Source organism: Anguilla rostrata, chromosome 8, assembly GCF_018555375.3.
Source record: "Anguilla rostrata isolate EN2019 chromosome 8, ASM1855537v3, whole genome shotgun sequence".
In the NCBI taxonomy this organism is placed as follows: domain Eukaryota; kingdom Metazoa; phylum Chordata; class Actinopteri; order Anguilliformes; family Anguillidae; genus Anguilla; species Anguilla rostrata.
In genome coordinates this window covers 27,323,584-27,343,214 of record NC_057940.1, presented here as the reverse complement: position 1 = coordinate 27,343,214, position 19,631 = coordinate 27,323,584, and the positions used below count along the sequence as shown (strand labels likewise).

General features: G+C 40.5%; 1 protein-coding gene across 2 annotated transcripts in view; it reads left to right on the top strand.

Annotated features, from left to right (window-relative positions):
* htr7c (5-hydroxytryptamine (serotonin) receptor 7c) overlaps positions 1 to 16,631 on the top strand; it is a 31,858-nt gene extending 15,227 nt beyond the window's left edge. The window contains exons 2-4 of one of the 2 annotated variants that reach the window (XM_064347453.1): positions 2,784 to 3,516; positions 8,126 to 8,274; positions 14,625 to 16,631. In XM_064347453.1, the coding sequence (XP_064203523.1) occupies positions 2,784 to 3,516; positions 8,126 to 8,269 (877 nt within the window). In that variant the 3' untranslated portion in view covers positions 8,270 to 8,274; positions 14,625 to 16,631. Of the gene's footprint in view, positions 1 to 2,783; positions 3,517 to 8,125; positions 9,625 to 14,624 lie in introns of those variants that run through there. The other variant, XM_064347452.1, reaches the window with a different exon arrangement.
* The last annotated feature ends 3,000 nt before the right edge of the window (positions 16,632 to 19,631 follow it).

Below are 19,631 nucleotides of genomic sequence, written 5' to 3'. Positions count from 1 at the left end.
GCCGTCAAGGGACACACAAAAAATGCATTAAGCACAATTATTATTAACTACGGTGAAAGATGGACAAGTAAACCTCTAGACTGCCAAACTTGTGCACAGTTCGTATACCGAACCGGAGAGCGGCCTTGTTGAATATCTGCTGCCTCATTCCAACTTTGAAAAAGAAAAAGGTCATCTGACCAGCAGACAAGGCAGTGAACTGGTTCAAGAAGACTTTAGCAGGTCATTGGGGATTTGATGTTTCCCACAGTTCATACACCAGAGAATTTCCCATGAGGCACATGAGGTTATTCTTGCTTGGACTCTGTATGAGATAAATCACCACCCACCCTCTGTAGCCGAGTTTTAGGCCCAGAGAGAATAAAAGACATGTACATCCAGGCAGGTGGACATGGTTATCTTCTGCGTGTGTTTTAAAAAAAATTTTATTCCACCCTTTTACAGCTGAAAAAAAGAATTCATTGAAAAGCTTGATTGCATGCCGCATTGGACCTGGTTTGTTTTGGGAGGGGGTGAGAGGACGTTCCAATTTAGTGCCATCGCTCTAATCCAAAAGCACACAGTCCACCCTGCAGCTCCTTAAATGTTTAAGAATGTGTAAATATAAAATGCTGAGTGGTGCTCTTGAAAATGAAGCTACCTGCACGCCAGATTGTTTGCTTTCCCAAGTAAGAGTCCACTTTACTGTGCTTTATCAACCTACAAAAAGTCATGGGAGGAACTGTAGCTCCGTTAGCGCTAACATACACTAACAAAAAAAGGTGCTCTCCAAGAGAAAGATAGCTCTGAAATGAAACTAGGGTCTCTTTACTGAGGTTTACTTGAAAACCATTAATCTAAAATCTTTCCACTTCACAGAATTATTTTTCCATTTAATTTTAGAAAACACTATACCCTTTAATGTAAATACCTGTGCATCTCTAAAAACTGCGGGATACCTTGTTTTTCGATCATCAGGACATATATGAGAGGAAGGGTATGATTTACAGTTTCATTATTTGCGCATGGTCCATACAATATTCCATCATTATAATGTCGCCTGTTCACCCTAGCCTGATCACCAGCTCTTCCCATACATCAAAGAGAACTCCCAGAGCAATTAAAGACATGTTAAAGGCCTTATCTATAAATAAATGAGGTTTTTCTGGCGTCCACTATCTCACTATCTTTATTGCATCTCTGACGGAACACCAGAGCACAAATTATATTTAGATTATGAAAGCTCAGTGTAGCCACACCTTACAACGGTAGCAAATTCCGCTTTGGAGTTTCAATTCACAGTGTATTTGAACCTTACATTTTAGAGGTGGCACCAGTTAAAATTGGAGCCCGGAGTATTGCAATTGACATTACACTATGGTAGTGATATTCTTTGACTGAAAATTTCACTACTGGTTGGACTTACTGATTATTATTTACAAACATCTTTATCTGTTTTTGAAAACTTAAACTGACTTGAAAGAATATTGTCAGACCTTTCATAAGCCCAGCTTTACCATAATTCAGCCCAACTCTATCATGCCATCAGCTAAAAAGAGCCAACATCTCAATTCCCTGCCAGGTGAAGGATTTATGTTGACTAAGCTAAGTCATAAGATAAGTTTGTCCTTGGATGAATTAAGAAGAAGCATTTTCTTCTTTTGGTTTGTAGTTCCTTGACTGTGTTTTTTTCCATCTTAGCCTTTTTCAGTCTCTCCTTTGTTTCTGTTCAAGGTGGAATTTGGAGATTTTAATTAGAGTCTTTATTTGTTTTGGGTTATCTTCTTAAGGCGTAACCTGTTATAAAGGCTAAGCATTTCTCAGATAAGCATTTCTTGCAATTGCAGATGTAGAAGCAGAAAGGAAGTCACGTGATGCAGGAGGTTTAAAACCAATTGTTATACATTGAGGAATTTCCCTTTCACTTCTATCACTACTACTGCAGTGTTACCAAACAGAAATGCCCTGGCAAATTTTCTCAGAAAGACAGCAACAAAACAATTCCATTTACATTGTTGGAAGCACAATTTCATGAAATAAATAAATAAAAATACATAGCCTGTTAATTGTCTCAAAACATAAAGATGTGTAAATAAAGGTAAATGCTTTTTTCCTATCTTTTTATTTGTAATACATTTTATTTGGGCCCTTTCCTTAATTACAAGCAGTAAGGCAATAAAGGCATACTGTGTTTTATTAGGTGGCAACAATTACCTCATTAACCAAACAAAGATTCAAACATTACTTTTTTCGCAACCATTGAGGGTATTCCAGGAAGCATAGTACTGATGGGTTTTTCTCCAATTATCTTGATTATTTTTGTGGGCGAGTCGTCCCAGTAGTATAATCTATGAATAAAACTGGATCTTTGTTCAAAAAACATTCTGAGACGGGATTCAGTCGACTATTGAGGTACTGAAGACATTAAACTAGAATTCTTTAAAAATTGTGGTTTCTATTACATAACGATGAGATGCATGGGCCTCCCCTGAGAACCAGAACAGAACGAATATGGTACATTGTTTTTGGCTACAACCATCCCTGGTCACCAGTATGCTGACTGCAATGTTTAATGAAAACTGACATCTCCCTCAAACCATTAATTCTCAGGCTATCCAGGGATGATCCTGCTGAGGTTAACCTTGAGTTAATGGATGAATAGATGTTGAAGTGGAAAAGTGTTCTAGATTTCACAGCTAAGTGTTCTTTGGTACTCAAAACTAATTGGCTGTTCCACAGGGTGTCAGTGCCAGTGAGTAGGCGTGCAAAATTTGAGCCGTCTTGTCTGAATTTTTTCCTCACAGATACCTGGGCATCACGAGACCTCTGACCTACCCAGCTCGACAGAACGGGCAGCTGATGGCCAAGATGATTCTGGGCGTGTGGCTGGCGTCCGCCTCCATCACCCTGCCCCCGTTCTGCGGCTGGGCCAAGAATGTGAACACCGCCGGGCTGTGCCTGATCAGCCAGGACATCAGCTACACCATCTACTCCACCGCTGTAGCCTTTTACATCCCCATGGCCGTCATGCTCATCATGTACTACAAGATCTTTCGGGCCGCCCGCAAGAGCGGCGCCAAGCACCGATTCGCCGACTTCTCCCGCCGCGAGCACCTGGACACGGTGGCCAGCGAGACCCTGAAGATGCAGGGCCTGAAGCAGCCGGGCATGGCCGAGGAGTGCGCCGCCCTGTCGCGGCTGCTGAGCCGTGAGCGCCGCAACATTTCCATCTTCAAGCGGGAGCAGAAGGCGGCCACCACGCTGGGGGTGATCGTGGGCGTTTTCTCCATCTGCTGGCTGCCCTTCTTCATCCTGTCCACCGCCCGGCCCTTCATCTGCGGGGTGGAGTGCAGCTGCGTGCCCATCTGGCTGGAGCGCATTTTGCTGTGGCTTGGCTACGCTAATTCCCTCATGAATCCCTTCATCTACGCCTTCTTTAACCGAGACCTGCGCTCCACTTACAAGGACCTGCTGCGATGCCGCTACCGCAACATCAACCGCCGACTCTCTGCCGTGGGCGTGCACGAGGCCCTCAAGGTATAAGAGCACCACATGAGGACGGTGGGGGAAGGTTTGGCAGGAATACCTCTGGAGGTTTCATGGGAAGTGTAGTCCCAGGGTGATAGTCATGGGAATTCTCAGTGAACTTCACCCAGCTTGTCTGAGATCAAACACTGAATGGAAGGAACAGAAATCTTTTTTCGTTCTGCTGTTCAGTCTTCTCTTGAGAAAGCTATGTGGCATTGTGAGAGACTTGCTTGTAGTTTTTATGGGTTGTCTTCACTGCATTTGTAGGTTTGTTGCATTTCACCCTTTCATAAGTTTGGTGTACCAAGTGGAGGGCTCTCAGGCAAAAAAAAACAACCTAGATTGGAGCCTTTGGTAAGCATTGCCACTATGAGTTGATCACAAATCTTTACAAACAAGGGATGAACTGATATTGCCTAGTCTCCCTGACCCAGATGGGCTGTGATGGCAAAGTGAAGAATATCCTGATTTTAAAAAATATACAGAAGGACAGTTGTTGTATATGGACATGGTCTAAAACATGGTGAGGCATCGTACTAGAATCATTCTACTGTATTATCCTCCACATACAGAATTTGACTAGGCCTGTGGTGTGCTTTGTGAAGTAGAACCATTCCATTCAGCATCACGTCAATTTCAAAGGAATGATCAGATCAAAGACAGGTCAAGAAATATAGTGCAAAGACAAGGCTGATGAGTCGTGCAGTATCATGTCAGAAGACAAATGGCATTCATTTTATCATTCAGTTACGGGACGTATCCTGCGTATCGTATAGTGGGGTGACTGGGGTCTGCATGAAACCCACATTTCGTAAGGCACTATCAAAGGGAAGTAGAAAATGTTTGTGAAGTTCAGTTTGTTTTGCACAAATTGACATGATTTTATGCTCCACTTGCTTTATACAGTACATTGTTACACTAAGCAAATACAAATAGATTTTTGAAATCTCAACAAAGCTGTTGTTTTGCAAAATTCTACAGTGAATTTTCTTCTGTAAAATGTTTTTGAAGCAACTACACTTTTAATGCCAGGCTAATTTAGACCCTTGTTTCATGCATTTCAGTTGGATTATTATGACTCCTGTCTAAACAGTCCATAACCATAACCTGATAGGCAGACACTTTTATTGATGCTATAGGGTTGGGAGGCAGGAAGTTATGAGTACAACAATAAAATCAATTGCGTTTGACAGTTGAAACATTTGTTGACACAGGAACTTATCACAGTGTAACAGAGGAACCTGTCAAAACTGACCTAGTTTTAACTCTTTGTTGTCCAGCTCATTGTTTAGCCCTGAAAAGCTGGACCTGCATCCTGTTTCTGCGTGATAGTTCTGACTCGCCCATATTTGAGTTTGTTGTCATCTTTGTAATCAAAATAAGCTGAGCAATGTCTGCTTTTTCTACCTCGATTTTTAGAAATATACCATTGGCATAAAAATTAACTTGGAGGGTCTGGATTCTGTTTTTTTTAAATAAAAATTTTATAAAAGTGATGGTTTATGCCGTTATGCACTAATGACATGACAAACTGCAAGTGTGTCCATGCACACATACGTGCAGGTATAAACACACACTGGTAGCACAAAGAATTGCATAAATACCTTGGGTCATTTATCACTGGGGTGGGGCACTGGACGATTCCAAGGGTACTGACTGACAGGGCCCTCAAAAAATCATGCTGTAATTGTGCGGGGGATGGGGTGAACTGGGGTGATGGAGCCCAATGTGACTTTCATGGAGCCAAAAATCTCTGCTGGTGTCTCTGTTCAGGGATAAAGCTCTACTATCATATCCAAAGCTCATACTCACATTGCACCCATATATACACATTGCCGGTACATGGCAGAAGGTAAGAGCATTTATTCTGCAAACTCACTGAAGAGCAGCAAGTGGGCTTGTACAAAGACTCCTTTATAACTCCTGAATATATTTTATAGCATACTGCATCAGAGAACTAAGTGATTTTAGAAGTGGTAGGGAACAGGTGTAAATTGGAATGGTGAGGAAGACTGAACAAGAGTGGCCTTTAACCTCAGCCTGCTCCCACCCCAATTACACAGTGGAGCTGTTCATGACATCTGTGTCCCCTCTGAGCTGTATCAACAAAGCAAACAACGGTTTACAGACTGACACGGAGAGCAGTATAATACATTGTTAGACAAAAAGAGACAGGGGCATTTTTGAACAGCATTTTCCAGCAGGCTTGAGAGAGAGATAGAGTCATACTGTGCCAGTGAGTGTGCATGTGAGTGTGCGTGTGTGTGTGTGCTTGAGACAGACAACGGCAGATGGCTAGGCCAAACTACCAGCCCACGGGTCTCTCCGTCATGCACAGCTAAGTCTGGAGAGGAGCAATCTTCTATTTTTGATTTGGAAAACAAGTTCAGATGACCAATGATTAAAGCTGAACCTTTAAGTCAGAAGCATTCCTGAAACAACTTTTAACATACTAAAGAATTGTCATCTACTGGTTCTCAGTTTGAATTGAAAATTTTTTTATGTTGAAGGTGGGGAGAGCATACTTTGGAACATACTAGGAACAAACTCTCATGCCTGCACAACATGACGCCAAATAATAACATTATGGGATGTTGAAGTTCAGTCTGAGAAGAAGCTGGCAGAGACTTGTCGATGATTTACCCATACTTTTGGTCAGCATGTTGCCTCTCTGACTGCCCCACTGTCTCCTGCAGTCTTATGCCATGCAGCGAGATGATAGAGGAGGACTGGAAGAGCCAATGATATTTGCATAACCACCAGAGTTGCAGTAATCCCTGATGTGGCAATAGCTACAAATCACATTTGCATTCTCCTATTCCAAAAGTCCTTCTAGCGACAACTATAAATACCACTCTGACATGCCACATGCCCGTTTATACAGTAATCCAATTTATTTTGTGTGACCTGAAAAAAATGAACATCTTCCCACCATTACAGCCTTTGGCCAATGGCAATATTCCAACCAGCTACAAACAGGAGACAAATGGATAGAGGTTACAGCTACCAAATTCCTAGAACGTGGAATATTGAAGTAGGACAGTTATCTTGGGAGAATACCTGAGCTGGAGCATGCTAACGCCAAATTTAGTTACCAGCGTCAGATGAATTGAGAATTGCGGATAGGTTTCATTTTAATCCATGAAATTGAATTTAAAATCGTGACAGGAAACATATTTAATTCATTTCATTACAATTTGCATTCTATTTCAAAGAAATTCCAGTGCCTAATTTATTTAACTTGTTATTTTAAATAATGTTTATTCTGTCATGAATGACATATTGAACTATAAAATGTTACTGAAACATTTAGACTAACACACACCATTAAAATAAGATTATCTACAAAGCACAGCAGCTTGTAGATACTTAAAGATAAGTTTGTAAATTAATTAATATGATAATTAATTAAAATTGAGTTAATAAAATACATTTCCCAGAATGCATTACTTAAAAGATGAAAAAAAGAAACCCAGCTAATAATGGACATTTTACACAACAGTATTTGACATCTGTCATCTAAGGTAATATGTGAAATTAAATTGTCATCGTTTGTGATGTGTGATAGTTGGAAGATGTTTTTTGAAAGCTTTTATTTTATTAAAATAAAAGATATTTTTATGTTTTATAAATGAGCAAGTCTTTGAATGTCACTGAATTAAATTGTAATTATAATTCAAATTCAGACTCTGTATCCTGGAGATTTTTTCAAATACCAAAATCCTGAATTGACCCAAACCCTGTCAGTTGCACCTTGTTGATGCTCAGCCACAATAGTGCATTCTCTTTGAAATTCAGCACTGCTTTTAGAACATTGCTTTCAGAGTGTCGGCACTGTGATTTCAACTGACATTAACCATGGATTAATATGAGGGTTAAGACATCTTTGAAGACCTTATTGAGTATTCTGTGAATCATTCATTCACTTTTGGGCAATACATGTAAACCTTCCCTGCCAGTACTCCAGAGGAACCATCACCAAACCACATCCACCAAATTTTTCATTTTCCATCATTAAAATTTGGTGACATTGCTATGAAAAATATATACAAATTCCACTCACAGATATCAAAACAAAGCAGAAAGACTTTTATCCTATCTGCTGGGAACCCAGAAGGCAAAGAAAAAGGAAAGAAACAAACAGCAGGAGTGTTTTTGGGGTCATGCAATGAATTAATCTGCCTTTTTTTAGACTTTCTTCCCCGGTTGATGAAAAATGAATGAATTTATTTACGGTAAAGTAACACATCACGGACTCCTCCGTGGGGCAGAACTACCCAAGTGCTCTCTATTAGTCATGCACAGGTTCTCAATGGCGATCCTCACAAGCTGGCATTTCCAATATTCCCCATCCCTGCTCCCTCTCCTTAGACATAATCCACAAGCCCCCCAGTACATAACGATCAAATCCCTGCCTGTAAATATTAAAAGCCACGCTTATTAAAAGCCATGCTTCAACAGACAAGTACATGTCTACAAGGCACACTTGGTATTCACATACACCCACTTGTGATGACATCACAGTTCATTTTTAGATTACCCTCTGCAGCAGACGCAGGGGCCAAAAGGACAAGCCAGCAAATAAATGGCTCTTTTTTTTTTCTTTTTTGCAAAGCAGATATATGCCACGGCTGCTTATGACATCACAGAGCCTCATTCTGTGGCCGGGGCGGAGAGATCTGAGGCCAGGGTCCTGGTTCCCCAGGCAAGCGACGCTGCAGGAACACAGATCCGACTGGCGCTTAACATTTGCTCATGTTGATGAAGGTTTGTCAACTGCCCTATGGGGGAGGACACGGCATCGGCGAAAGGCTGCCTCTCATCCAGGCGACAGGCAAAGCTGCAATTCATGCAGTGAATCTGAGCTGTGAATTGCGCTGTTTGAAATGATGCACACCTTTTTAAATTACCGTTCCCATCATTGAGTTCATCGTTTCATTAATCAGATTCAAGGTGCATAGTTTGGTGCTCCTTTCGATCAATTTATCCATTTCCCACAATTAATAAATGACTATTAATTATTTTACATCCATTGATTTTTTAAAAAATAAATAGAATAGCCTTCTATTCTCTGGAAATCTAAGGCTAATATGAGATAGTTATAAAAATTTGATTCAGGGACATGAAGATAAAGCAAGACATTCTAAAAACAAGAAGAGAACTGAGGTATTGTTTAAATGTCAGGGTTTAATTAAACATAATGCATTCAACATGGCTCCAACTACAGGCCCCAGTCAGGATATCATGAAAAGGTAAATCATCTTCAACACAAAGCCTGGATGCGTAGCTGGAAAGTTATCCCTTTCCCCCTGCAATAATTTTATATTCATCAGGGGTGCGTAGCATATGAAATATTGAGTGTTTGGTCATAAATCTTCATAAGGCCAGTCATGAATGAATGATGTGCCTGTCCTGTTATCTTTATCACTGAGACGAGCTGGGCCATGACTGGACCACAGACCCCCAAAAAGAAAGCCTGTCTCTGTCTAAGCTTTGGCTCCAACAACATGACATTTAAAGAAAACCATAATGACCAAACAAATAATAACAATAATCTAATTCTTCTAGAGAACAGAGAAAAAAGATTACAATCAAAGCAATAGTGCCAATGCTTTTTTGTGGTGAAAGAGTACATGCAACATTGATGTTACGCACAGGGACTTTGGTCCTGCTTTGGAAAACCACTGTGGTGATTTAATGAAATATTGAGAAAGGCAAACCATTCAGTTGATCTGAACTCAAACTGCAGTTGCTTTGAATAAACTGAAAAATAGCAACCAATTACCAATTTTCAAGAGATTAGATGCAAAGATACTGTGATGCTGTGAGCGCATTTATGTTGGCATAACTGTGAACACCCATTTTGAGCTGGATTACATTCGCCTATCTTTGGATCCTTGTCCAGTGTATGTGTCTCCTATTGGTTAATTTGTGGTTTTTGGGGCGGGGGGTGGGGGAGACACATTCTTTGGCATAAGTTAATGCAATTGTGTAATCGCAGGTGGAAGGTGGAATCCCCAGTTATCAGTAGGTCCCAAGTTTCTATTTCACTTTATTGCTGTACAATGTGATGCCAGCGTTCATTACCGGGAATAGCCACGTCTACAAGTTTCACAACCAAGGGGTTGGTCTTTACCAACACAACAATAAAATTGGTTTAAGTTTGCGGCAGTCATTATTCAGTTATTTCCTGTAGAATCCAGCTGGTCTTGACTCTAAATAGAATAATAATAAAAAAATTTTAAACAGTAATTAAATGCGTGCCATCCCTTTGAAGTGACCTCAAAAGGCCGACATGCAGTTCAGACTCATAGTTGCATGAAGGAAACCTTTATTGGTTGAAGGACACTGCTGGAAACAGCACTGAATGCAAGTAGGTAGCTTTTGTCGTTAGTTCAGTGCCCACCTGTAAAGAGCACTAATCAGGCAGTTTTTGGTAATGTCGACTGCCACCATTTTAGACGGCATAATTGTTCTGCCCAACATGGGTCACTTTCCAGTTAAGTATGATTCATGCTTCTGCGTGACTTTACAAAGTAACCCACACCTCCAGTATTTTGTGCTTGATCACGTGACATGAATTCTCTTTTTCTGATGTAGACTGAAGCTTTCTTGTGTGAAAGCTTAGTTTACTCTTACAGTAAAAGTTTTAAAGGATGGTATGGCAGCTGACCAGCACCCAGCTAATCATGACTTATGGCACATTGTCTTAATTAGCATTTTAATTTTCAATCTTGCCCATGACTGATCAGGTTGGCACAAGTTTCTGGCTGGACACGTGCCCTTTACATAGACAGTGTGAACTAACAAGCTGTCAACATCCACTTCCTCTCCCTCGACCACTTACATAATCAATGGCCTGCTGGGACCTGACATTAACTTCTATCATCACAAGAACATGGCTTGTTTCTTTAACAAGTGCTGCACAGAAGCACTGATCTTTCAGTTATCTGGATAGATTACCCTGTTCTCCCTATATGGACAGATCCACAAGAAGTGTAAATAAAGATCAGAGGTCTGCCAGCTGACTCTTCCTGTTAAAATCTGGCTTTCACTGCGTGATGCTTCCCGTGGTTAAGTACGGCATCGCAGTCATTCCAGTTCAGCCTAGGGCCAGCTGCCCAACAAGGTTGAGCGTAATTGGCAGCAGATTTGCCATGGAGGACAGGCTCCTGTTAGTGTTTTTTTTTTTTACCTGCCTAACTGTACAAAAGTGACTCCTCAGCTCAATCGACCAGCTGAGGTTTGTTAGCAGAAACTTCGCAGGAAGGATACTCTTCAACTGCGATGACAGCTCAGCTGGCGGAGAGCGGAGTGGAGAGGACAAGCAGCTGGCAGCACACATTTTAGAGGAGAGAGTGCAATTCCTTAAACTAACAGATGATGCTAAAGCAATGAAACGGGCCAAAAATGTAATTACGAATTAACTTCTGTTAAAACAAAAAATCATGATCAGAGAATCTAGTCAAAAACAAAAGAGCACCTAAGGCATCTGTTAGCTTCTCACATTCATGGATGCATGGAAACATTGCAACGTGAAGCAGTTGGCCGTTTCTCAGTTTTTTCTCATTTTTAAGAAAACTTCCTTCGCCATTTTACTCTAGGCAAGTCATGAATATCTCATTTTCAAATTGCTCAAATTTCTATATACATGCAATGATGGAAATTGTATTCTGGTAGCCTATTTTATGTCTGAATGTGTGCACTGTGAGTGAAAAAATAACATTGCTATTCTCGATAAAATGGGGAAAAAGTTGAAGCATTAGACCATGCACAACTAAGTACAAAGCTGATTGCAGGTTTCCCATAAACAGGAAGTAGCAGAAGCTGCAGAAGTTGTAGAAGTTCACAGCAAGGACAGCAGCGTTTTATGGAGGGGAAATAAAGGAGGCAATTACGTAACACAGTGCAGCTGGATTAGTGCATTGTTCCAGGAACTTTCATCCTGCCTGCACCTGTCAGAGCTGCTGTTTGTCTGCGCCTGGGCACTGTCAGAGCACATCGGTTATGATCCGCAGTGCAGCCCTCCTGACCTGACGTTATCAGACGCCGGTGTCACTGCGCAGACAGCAGTCCCTGCACTGGCTGTATCTATCCGGTTCCGGTGTGTGTTCACGTACCGACCCCTCGTTGGATACAGCGCTGAGTATGCGTAACTATGTGCTTATTCACGTAGGATCTGCATTGGGCGTTCTTACCCGTTATTAGCCTGCTGGCTAAAGCACTGCAGGTTATGTAGTTAGCTAAAGCAAGTGAACTGTGGAAAGGCCCGAATGGGTGGCCTAGCGTAAAGATGAAGATGGCAGTGCAGCAATGCACTGGGGCTATAAGTAATGTCTGAATGAAAACCGCAATTACTGTGACAACAAACATTATCAATAGCCCACATTTAGTCAATCGAGTGTAACGTATCTTCACTATTTCACTTGGCTAACTCCCCTAAATCACAATTGCTATGCACGTAGCTATCACTAGCTAGTATAAAAAATTTACCGAAAAGAAAGCCAATAAGCTTCACAGTGGCTATGATTCTAATACTGCTCCGAAAAAAAAAAAAACAATAATTATGGTTATGGTTCAATGCCAAAACCAGCCTGTGTCAATCCTATTGTGCCATCCATTGACATAACAATACATTACTTGGATCACACAAATTTGATGAAGCATTCATACAAAAAAATCTAAAAATCTTCCCACCACAACTTTGAGACAACGTTGTGACAATATTTTTGAGTTAGCTAGGTTTATTTGATGTGGTAATGTAATTGAACAACTTCCCTAAGCAAAGTGCGACTGAAGAAACGCACCCCGGTGACACCGGGTGGAAAGAGTGGGCGTAATACCTGGTGGTATTATAGGAGATCTCAAACGCAACCAATGACTTTCATGTACTCCTTGAGTCAGGGCAAATAGTTTACTTTTCTTTTGTATGTCAACTTCAGTCTACCGGCTTTTGAAAAGACCCTTGAGAGACAAGGATGCCTGCAGGCTGGATTTACATCTTTGTCTGTGTTAACATCTGTATTCTCAGACTGTTCACTTTCAAAGACATAAAGTGCAAACAAGAAGCCTCTAAAGATTTGACCATTGAAACGTTTGGGAGCACAAAGGGTTTTGGTTCAATGCCAAGGGATCAATAATCTAATGCTGAGAGACAGACACATGAACACTGATTTCCTCTCTGAAAACTTTCAACGCCATTATTTTCCCAGAGTCTGTATTACATTTCAAGTGGAGCAGTTTGGAAACAAACAAAAAAATTCATTTGAGGTAAGAAAACAAATCTATCACCGCAGTCAGACCCACAATCTACTGTTTAAAAGCATGTTCTGCAATAACCTGGAACTTCACTGTTCCTCGGAAAGATTAGTGACAGACCCTTGAGATAATAGGCATACAAGTCCTGACAACTACATCAAGTGAAGCATTTAACAATAGTAGTAAAGATGTTTTTAATGGTGCTTTGTAAAATCATGAAATTGAAAACAATCTTTCATGTTAAAAGAGACCCATTACACAATTAAAAACATTTTAATCTCAGATGCATTGAGCTGACATCTTGGAATGTGCTGCTTGGACACTGAAAGGCAGGACAAAGACTTTGCCCCTCTAAAGCGAGAGCAGGACCCATAATGAATGAAAAGTACCAAGAGACTAACCTTCGCCCAGAACGTGGGACTTTAGGCAAATAGTCTGCCTTCGTTTCTGTGATGTCACAGTCGGAGTGAGGCAGTTACAGCCATGTTTATGATATAGTGCCTGTAATGCAACTACATTGCATGTCTGATGTCCTAATTCCACAACAGATGGCTACAAGCAATAAGAAAGCACAGGGATGCTGAGAAGTGCACATGCCCTTGCTGAACATACACTGGATAGTGGAAACAATATCATTAAGCAGACCATCTGCGTTTCTACTACAACTTAGCAGCACGTAATCAAAGTGTCATCTCCATTGGCAGCAGCTTAGATTCCAGGACTCACATGCAATTCCGCTTGCAGCCTTCAAAGCAAATGGAGGAGGGTCATCACAATAAAAATCTAAACGGAGTGTGGCCCTCTGGGTAATGAGTTGTGTTGCGCCTTTCAGGTGGTAATTCATATTCCATTCGTTTACTTATTTATTCATTTCTTTTCATTCGGAGAAGGAGGAAGGCGGCCATTTGGGAGCTCAGATCTATTTTCCATGATACAGGAAAGCTGTTTTTCCTCTGACAAGTATTATTTTTGTCAATGTTATGAGCCCTCCTTGTGAGACAGTTTCATCAGTTTTGGGGACCCCAATTTTTGGTGTTTAATGTGTTCTGGCCACAGTCTTTTTTTGCACCTGTCTAAATCCAGCCATGGAACTAGAAATGAAGATTAGAGAAGGCGACCCTTTATAGCAATATCATAACCACAACAAATTACTTCAGGAGGGTAAAAGACATATTTTTAAGATTCAATATATTAAATGCTTCAATTATGCACATTCCATAAACATCTCAACCTCAAAACTGAAATTATATTTTTTCTGCTTATGGAAATATGGGTTATGTATACAGATGGCTAGTGAATGTACTGTTATGCATGTAATGACTTTAGCTCTCACCTATTGTAACTTGTGGAATGTGCCTCATTGCATGCAGCTGCAACTGTCACATTAAGCTACATCATTGTGTGGTATAATGTGTGTGAAGTACGTATAAAATAGTGCCAATTTGCTTGCAGCATGCTCCGTAGCTGAATTTACCAATGGCCACATTTTTAAAAATGTGAGTACACAGTAAGATGTTCAGTGTTAAGTAAGCTCTTACAGAATACATATGCTCCCTATTTGACCCATATGCACTAGATTTTAATTCACTTTGGACATTTTACTGTGTAAATTGCATATGCAGTTCTGGTTTCTCAGAAAACATTGCTGAAGCATATTCATTATAAACACTGGCAACATAAATGTTTCTGTGAAATTGGCATCGAAATATACAAGTATATAATGAAAATGTAATTAAATCTGCCATGCACAAGATGCACCCATTTCCTGTTTAAAGATATGCACAGCATTCACAAACATGTACAGTGCAAACAGCAGCAGATTAAGTATTTTACAGCCTCAGTGTTCCTGTCATTTACAGATACAGATACATCAGCCGCAGGAAGTAGTTAATTTTTTGTCCTGAGCTGCTGAGAGGTGCATTCCTGGCATCTCATCTGCGATGGAGGAACAAGGAGAGAGGTGCCACTCAACCAACCAGTGGCACTGGATTAAGAAGCAACTGGGTCATTATTATGTATCTGGGTGTAAAGCAGATTAAGACTCAATCATCATCTTTCCCCCCACCGCATTTAAGAATGCCATGTTTCCAGAGCCTCTAACACAGTTCAGAGGCTGAGTCAGTTTTTGGAAAGACCAAGCATACAGGGCCACTCAGTGAAGGATCTGGATTTCCTCTGGGTTATTCCCTCACAGGAACCCTTAAAAACAGCACGGCCAAGTGTTTAGAGAATCATATATCATAGAATGGAAATCTTAATGTTCTACTATTCTTACTATTATTATGGGTTGAAAGCATGAAGGGTTCAGAACAGTAGGTTAAAGACAGATAGCGGAGCTGAACTTTTTGAACATTCAACTAGGAGAAGAAAACATTTTTTTTCTGAGAGTTATCACTTTTCTTATTCATTCCACACTTTTAATATTTCATGGGTTCCACAGGCAAAAAAAAAAAAACATTCCTATAGCATGCAGCTTTCAACCAAATTATGCATTATTCCAATGTATAAAATCAATTTATGTGACTATTTACAAAGAAAATCAAAATAGAATGAGTCCGTCAGTACGACAGTAGTGACCAGGAAAATAAGTTAGTGTAAACGAAACTAAAATACAAATGCATGTGAAACAGCCACACAAAAAAGATACAAACATAATAAGGGAACTGAATCTTGGTTGTGACTGTACGCCTCTGCAGTGTACATAATAAGAACTGCCACGGTCTACGGTTTGTCACAATACAACAAAAGCTACTACACATTGACCAGATGCAATGTTTTTCTCTCCTATTTGTACAACGGAAATTGCTATATTGAGGCTTTTTATTGACCGATATATGCTAGGAATAAAATCACTTGTTTTTTTCTCAAACTCCACTCTTGGATAGCCGCAGTCTGGTTTTTGCTATTTTTGGCTGGACTGCAACAGCGGGGCCAGCCCTACAAATGTCTGTGACTGACTGAGTGTTGAAGTTACACCACTGGTCGGCCGAGTTATGAAGTTACACCATTGGTCGGCCGGAGAGGTCCAGCCATATAATAGGTTTTGACCTGGTCTTGTTTTTCCATCAGCTGCCCATTTAGGCCTTGGAAACAAGGCATGCAGATGTTTTAGCTAATAGATGACTTAAGCATTTAAGTTTATAACCATATCAAAAAATAGCACCGACAGCAGCCCTGCAAGATTTAAGTTTGAGATCCCTGCTGTACAGGTGTGAAAGAAACATGGTGTCATCGTTTCATAGAATTCAAATTAAAGGGACCAGTTATCTAGCTGCAGCTCCTAGTTGTGTCTCATCTACAATACAACAGTAATAATTATTATGAACTTTACTTGGCCTTTATCCATTAAAACAAGGGTGTCAAACTTGAGTCCAGGAGAGCTACAGTGTCCGCGGCATTAGTGGTTTCCTTTTAGTCGGTAGCCAATTAAGGCCTTCAGAACAAGGCGTGTGGACTCTTTAGCCAATTAATGACAAAAAAGCAATCGCTCATACTGCAACACACTGACATGACGGCCCTCCAGGAATGGAGTTTGACACGCCTCCATTAAAAAAACTAAAATAACATAGCACCTCTGAAGCACTAGAATCCTAAATATTAAAAACTTCCGGTCCTCTTTTTCTCATAAATAGTAGTCGGTTGATTTACATCGCTGTGTTAACGTCATTTCTATTAAGACTGGCGCACGACTGGAAAGCACAATCAAATTATCTTAAAAATGGAACAGCAACAAGGATCCAGTAATTTTTAGAGTTCATCATTTCCAGTAGCACAGTGTGACAGTTTGCAGAATATATTGTTGAATGCCAAGGAAATTCATCACACTGACATTGTAAGTTGGAATCAAAGCTACAGGGGAAATTTTTGACATTTTCCCTTGTGCATAATATGGTCAGCCTAACTAATGAACTCTGCAGTTTAGGAAGCCGGCCAGTATACAAAGACTCTACTTCTAATCATTTAAGCATAACTGTGTCAAATGCCATGGACCTAATGAAAAAAAGTTTTACTAAGTGTTGGGTCTTCTTCGCTTAGTGTTAGGTCTTGGGTCTCGTTCCCCATCATAATCCCAACAGAACAGTGAGTGCTGAATGAAATAAAAATTCATCCACCCACACTTTCCTAACACATTAGAACACAGACTTCAAAAGCCTCTAACAATATGAATAATATAATACCTCGAATATAGTGCATTTTGTTTTTTGCTTATTTATTTATTTATTTTAAAATCTATTTGTTAAAGTACAACGGCAGAAGCAATCAAAAAACCAAGACAATGGGAATGTCCAGAATGGTGCACCATGTCCACCCTCAGCATCAAAGTAATAACAGACTACAGCAACGCACTCATTGTGGCACCACAGCAGCAAGCGACTGTGAAAGCAGCTCCGTTTGTATCTGGGCTAATTGTTTGCTTCAAGCCCCCCAGAAGAATAAAAAAAAAAAAAAATCGAAAGCCCATCACAATTAAGGCTCACACATGAAACAACAGCATGGGTAAAATGGACATCTTCCAGGGAGACAGAGGCGAGGCTGATGGGTAGAAAAGAAAAAGCATTTGCATAGGAGCTCCTTTCACAGCCTGGAAATCTCGCAGGGGGGCTGCTTTCATCCAAAGGTCCCCGCCACGCTGAGTCACTCCCACCGCCCACGCCATCTCACCGCGAGCCTCAACCTTTGCGTTTGGCGTGCTGGCTTCCCATTCTCCGTTAATGGGCACATTCAGACTCGGCCGTAATTACCGCTACTGCAGACAGTGGATATTGGGAGCCACCGCCATGAATGGCTGGCCCCACCTGGGCCTGCCTTTGTTCTGACCTGGATTAGAGATCAATAGCGAACTGTTATTATTTCCTTGTCTGGTGAATAAGCTGCATGTGACTGGTTAAAGTGTGAAGAGACTGCACTTGAAAAAGTCGTATGCCGTTGCCTTGCTCCTGGCAAGCTACAGAGGATTCTTTTATTTTTATGCTAGAGGTGAAGTCCCCCCCCCCCAAAACACACACTCACACGCAGCTAGGGAATTATGTAAAGAACCCTTTTATTTTTATAGTATTGTGCTGGAATACAGAATAGAGGAGGCTCTCGCGCACAATAGCACTTATTGGATGGATAATATAGCAAGGAACAGTAATCAAGACGTATTCAATGAACTTATAACACTCTGGATGTGATAGCCAGATGTGATTACTGATTAACCAGATATATAGACTGATATAGTTAGAACCTTGCTATAGGAGGAATAAGGCATTCTTCCTAGTCACTAAAAGTAATGCGATTACAGTTTACACAAAGCTCTGTCTACATTGGCATCTGGAATGGTTGCTCACCTACACCACTGCTGCTCTGAACAAGTCATGGTTTAACAGCTGCAGTCCAACAACATTTCTGTCTTTATGTGCGTGCTTTTACGATTGCTGACCTTGTTCTCATTATGGTATTAGCTGTGTGTGCTGGCAGCCGAAGGAGCTGCCTGGCGGGCGATTGGCATGACCCAAATCATGGTCATTGGAAGAGAGCCATGGACCAAAAAAGGCCGTCTGACGAGGGCAAGACAAATAGCTGGAGGCTGTTTACATCAGAATGTCAAGTGCTGCAGCCACAGCTTTAACTTTAAGAGGTGAAAATAATGACACGGTGAAGTCAAAACCATTCAGCACAACATTGCTTAAATGTGTAAAACATCCACCAAAAGATAAATAAAACAAGACAAAATTGCGTAGGAATATGCAGCACCAAACAAACGGCACTGAAATGCTGCATAGTCTTTACGTAGACAGTTTTATCCGTAAATTTATACAGTTTTTGCTGGTTGTGTTACCAGTTGAAGACAGAAACACTAATAGTTAATTTATTTTTCTCAAAAAATGTTTTATACTATTCTTCAGTGTATATATATATGGCAAGGGCTGAGGAAATGAGAAATACTCACTTTTAAGGTTCAAGAGGTAGTGACTTCAAGAATTTAATATTAATTTTCTCTCAGTTGAGTGAGTTTCCCTGTGGACCCCAATATGACTTGTATGAAATAGAAGTGGCCTCTAAAATCCAATTGCCTGTCAACCCCTCAGTAAGCTAATCTGTCAAGCCAATTGTGACTGCTGTGACTATAAGATTAGTTTTAATTGTGCTGCAGGGACTTTCTCCTTGTTACGTATTCATTTCTTTAAAAGGAAGCTTTTAAAGGTTTGGCTGGAGTGGTGTGCCCACCTACTGCTTAATGCTTTGCATCTCAGTCTCATTTTCTGCTGGGTAAAAGGACATATTAATGCTTAAGTGTAGTCACTATGTTTGTCTCACTCAGAAAAGACTGCAGGCTTTAAGGTTTTGTGGAGAAAGGCAAAGGGAAATGGTGAAAATACTGCTGAAACATGCGAAGGCACTGTTTACATGATGGTCAAGTATCTTGTCCTGAACAATGACTGAAGAAAAGTCTGTAAATATGTCTCAGCAGCCAATTAGTTTTCATGTTAACTTCCACTTATACTATTTGAGGAAATACAGTATAAACATCTATGATTAAAACTGAAAATGCAAGAGAAGGAATGAGATTTTATTGATCCCTTCTCGTGTGGGATTTAAGTATTTAAAGATCACTTCTTTAGATCATCTGCCCCTTATCATCCTCACGGCATTAAAATCAAACACATTTTAAAATCTATAAGCACCAGCACCATCACACAAAAATGCCTAGCAAGCAAGACAATCTGTACAGCTGGAAAGATTAGAACTGTAGACCTAGAATGTTAATGCACACTCCCACAATACACAATGCGTGTAGCCACCATTTTACTTCTATCCTTTCAAAATTCTTTGTTCAGACCTCAGGCTAATTAATGTTTGTCTTACACCGCACAAAAAAGATT